The sequence below is a fragment of the Aptenodytes forsteri genome, unplaced genomic scaffold (genome assembly GCF_000699145.1).
Source record: "Aptenodytes forsteri isolate BGI_AS27 unplaced genomic scaffold, ASM69914v1 Scaffold321, whole genome shotgun sequence".
Classification (NCBI taxonomy): Eukaryota; Metazoa; Chordata; class Aves; order Sphenisciformes; family Spheniscidae; genus Aptenodytes; species Aptenodytes forsteri.
The window spans coordinates 1,334,804-1,337,665 of NW_008795030.1; the positions used below are offsets into that span (position 1 = coordinate 1,334,804).

General features: G+C 67.5%; 1 protein-coding gene across 1 annotated transcript in view; it reads right to left on the minus strand.

The window, feature by feature from the left end:
• EXTL1 (exostosin like glycosyltransferase 1) overlaps positions 1–2,862 on the minus strand; it is an 8,015-nt gene that overhangs the window by 1,271 nt on the left and 3,882 nt on the right. The window contains exons 2-9 of the mRNA XM_009276283.2: positions 2,225–2,318; positions 2,034–2,141; positions 1,483–1,602; positions 1,271–1,403; positions 1,072–1,190; positions 597–692; positions 408–494; positions 29–189 (exon numbers count right to left, since the gene is read on the minus strand). Coding sequence (XP_009274558.1) covers positions 29–189; positions 408–494; positions 597–692; positions 1,072–1,190; positions 1,271–1,403; positions 1,483–1,602; positions 2,034–2,141; positions 2,225–2,318 — 918 coding nt within the window. The remainder of the gene's footprint in view (positions 1–28; positions 190–407; positions 495–596; positions 693–1,071; positions 1,191–1,270; positions 1,404–1,482; positions 1,603–2,033; positions 2,142–2,224; positions 2,319–2,862) is intronic.

The following is a 2,862-nucleotide window of genomic DNA, read 5'->3' on the forward strand; positions in this document are numbered from 1 at the left end:
CCCCGCCGGCCCCTCCCCAGCTGGGTACCTGTGGTAGAAGGCGGCGGCGGTGAGGACGATGGAGAGCTCGTTGGTCCACTTGGAGGTGTAGCCCCAGCGCCTCTGCTCGGCGTCCCAGAAGTGGCTCCGCGTGGGGAAGCCCACGATGCGCTCGGGGAAGCTGCGCCACACCACGAAGGCAAAGTCCACCTGGCACGGGATGGGGGACAGTGTCACCCGGCTGCAGGAACCTACGGGGAGGGGGGGCTCACCGCCGCCCCTGCCTTCCCCCGGAGGTGTGCCCTGGGCGTGGGAACATGGGGACAGCGGGCACCGCTCCCTGCCAGCCCCGCAGTGACCACTGAGCATCCTTCCTGGCTCGTCCCCTGGCTCCACGGCGCCAGGGACCGCAGCTCCTATGGCCTCACCTCGCTGGTCGAGAGGCTGGTGTGCTCGTCCAGGCTCAGCACGGCGTCCGTCTGGATGGCCGTGTAGGGGAAGAAGCGGTCGCTGAGCTACGGGGGGGGTGGAAAATCAGGTTGGGATGTGCCATGGGGTGGATGCCCCAGCTCCCTGCCCGCATCCCGGCTCCCTGCCCGTGTCCCAGCTCCTCTCACCTTCCTCCTGCCCTGGATGATGGTCAGAGGCACAGAGGTCTGGGGCCATTTCCCACTTGGCGGCGGCGGCTTCTCGCAGCTCCAGAGCACCAGGATCTGCAGGGGGGAGGACCAGCGTGTCCAGGGGTGTTTGGCCAGGCTGACCCATCAGGGCGCTTTGGTGCGTCGGTGTTCACAGGGCAGCCAGGGCTGAGCCCCCCCCACCCCCCCCAGCACCGCAGCGGGACCTGCTCCAACCCAGCTCACCCCAAAACCATCTCACGGTGGTTTGGACCACAATAAACCCAGGGGTGGTCCCACCTCCCCCCCAGCGGGCTGGGGAAACAGCTCTGCCCACCCAAGTGTGACACCATCAGCCACCCCCTCTCACCCCCAACACCACCCTCGCCCTTCCCAGCCCACGGGATCCTGCCCCGTCCCTCCCGCTGCATCCCCAGGAGCTGCACTGAGCGGCGTGGGACTCAGCTCCCCCCACCTGGGCGCAGTACTGGGATCCGGAGACGGCCTGGATGAGCCTGAGGATGGGCTGGGAGAGGGAGCAGGCCAGCGAGACGGCCCGGATGAAAGCCGTGAACTTCTCGGAGGGGCCGGAGCCTGAAAAAGCGGGGAGAGAGGATAGGTGTTGTGGCATGCACTGAGTTTGCCGTGCTCAGCTGTGGCAGGCGGGGTCCTACCATGCTGCAGGTAGTAGAAGGGAAAGTCCCCGAGGTGGGTGGAGAAGTCAGGCAGGGCCAGGAGCCCCCCGGGCAGCGTGTTCCAGAGGAAGCGGGAGCGAGAGCGATGTGGGAGCAGCCGGTCCTTGATGATCTGCCAGAGGCCGGAGAAATGCTCTCAGCACCCCACTTGTGACCCCAAGGGCTGGGGGGAGGTTCGGGGGGGGGCTCACCTCCAGCGTGGTGTGCACGATCTTGTCGACGGAGGAGAAGTACGCGTCCCAGAGGAACTGGGTCTGCTGCTGGAAAGCCAGCACGCGCTCGGGGTGGATGCAGCGGACGGCGGAGGGGATCTGTGGCGGCAGGGGGGAGCTGGTTTCTCACCTCGGCCTCCTCCGGCCCCCCGGCAGGGTTGCCTTGCCTCTGTGACCTCCGTGCCATCCCGAGGGACACCCCGTGGCCAAGGATGCTGTGCCACCGCCCTGCTGCGGCTCTGCCACCTCCTGTCCCTGGAGCAGGATCTGGCCCAGGACCCCCCAAGGGCTTTGGGTTTGTGGAGATGCTCAAGACCCCCCCCCAGGATGAACGATGCCTCAGGGCTGCGGCTGGGACGGGACTCCCCCCTCTAGGCTGGATGAGACCCCCCTGCATCCGCCTGCTGGAGGGCTGCCAGGCTCGGCTGTGGAGGTTTCACCCCCAAGCTTGACCAGGGGCTCCACCTCCACTGGCGTCATTACGTGGGGGTCCCTCGTGTCCGGCGTGGGGCAGGATCCGGCCGCGGTACCTGCAGCAGCAGCCTCTCATTGCCCACGACAGCGGCTTTGCCCCAGTCGATGGCCTCGGCGAAGGGCAGCTCCCAGCCATCACTCAGCAGCACCGGGATGCAGGCGGCCTGCAGCAGGACCCCACACAGGCTGGGACAGAGCCCCCGGACCCTGGGGTGGGGGTTCCCCATCCCTCCCGCCCGCCCCGTACCTGCAGCGCCTCCAGGAAGCGGAAGGAGCCCAAGCGCCTGCCCCGGGGCACGATGCAGAAGGTGGAGTTGTGCAGCAGCTCCTGGTAGTCGAACCTGGGGTGGGAGATGGGGTGGGGGTCAGGCACGGGCACCCCCAACCCGTGACGTCTCGCTGGCACCCGGCAAGGCTGAGCATCCCTCCTGGGGGGCACGGGGCCAGCCCAGGGAAGCGTTAGGATTGATCTGGGCTGATTTTGGCTCTGAACAGCCCTGGCTCCATGGGGCCGGTGCAGCAGAGATGCCCTGGGTGATGAAGGGACGTGTCCATGGTCAGAAAGGGAACCTGTGGTGGAGCCAGGAACAAAATTCAGCTTGAAGAGGGGGTCAGGATAGGACTCTGGTGCCCAGGCAGTGCTTGGCTTTCCATGGTGTTACCCAGCTCCCTCCGCCTGCCTGTAATGAAACCCCATGCAAAGCCAGCGCCCGAACCCCCGAGCCCGAAACTGCAGCGACTCCTCTGCCGCCGTGCCCAGACTTGCCGGGCAGGACCGGCTGTGCCTGCCCTGGCAGCGTTTCGGCCAGGAGCAGAGAGCCGGCCGCCCGCAGGGGTGCAGGCAGTGTGCCCCCTCCGGGCCGGGCTCGCGCAGTGGGGCTATGA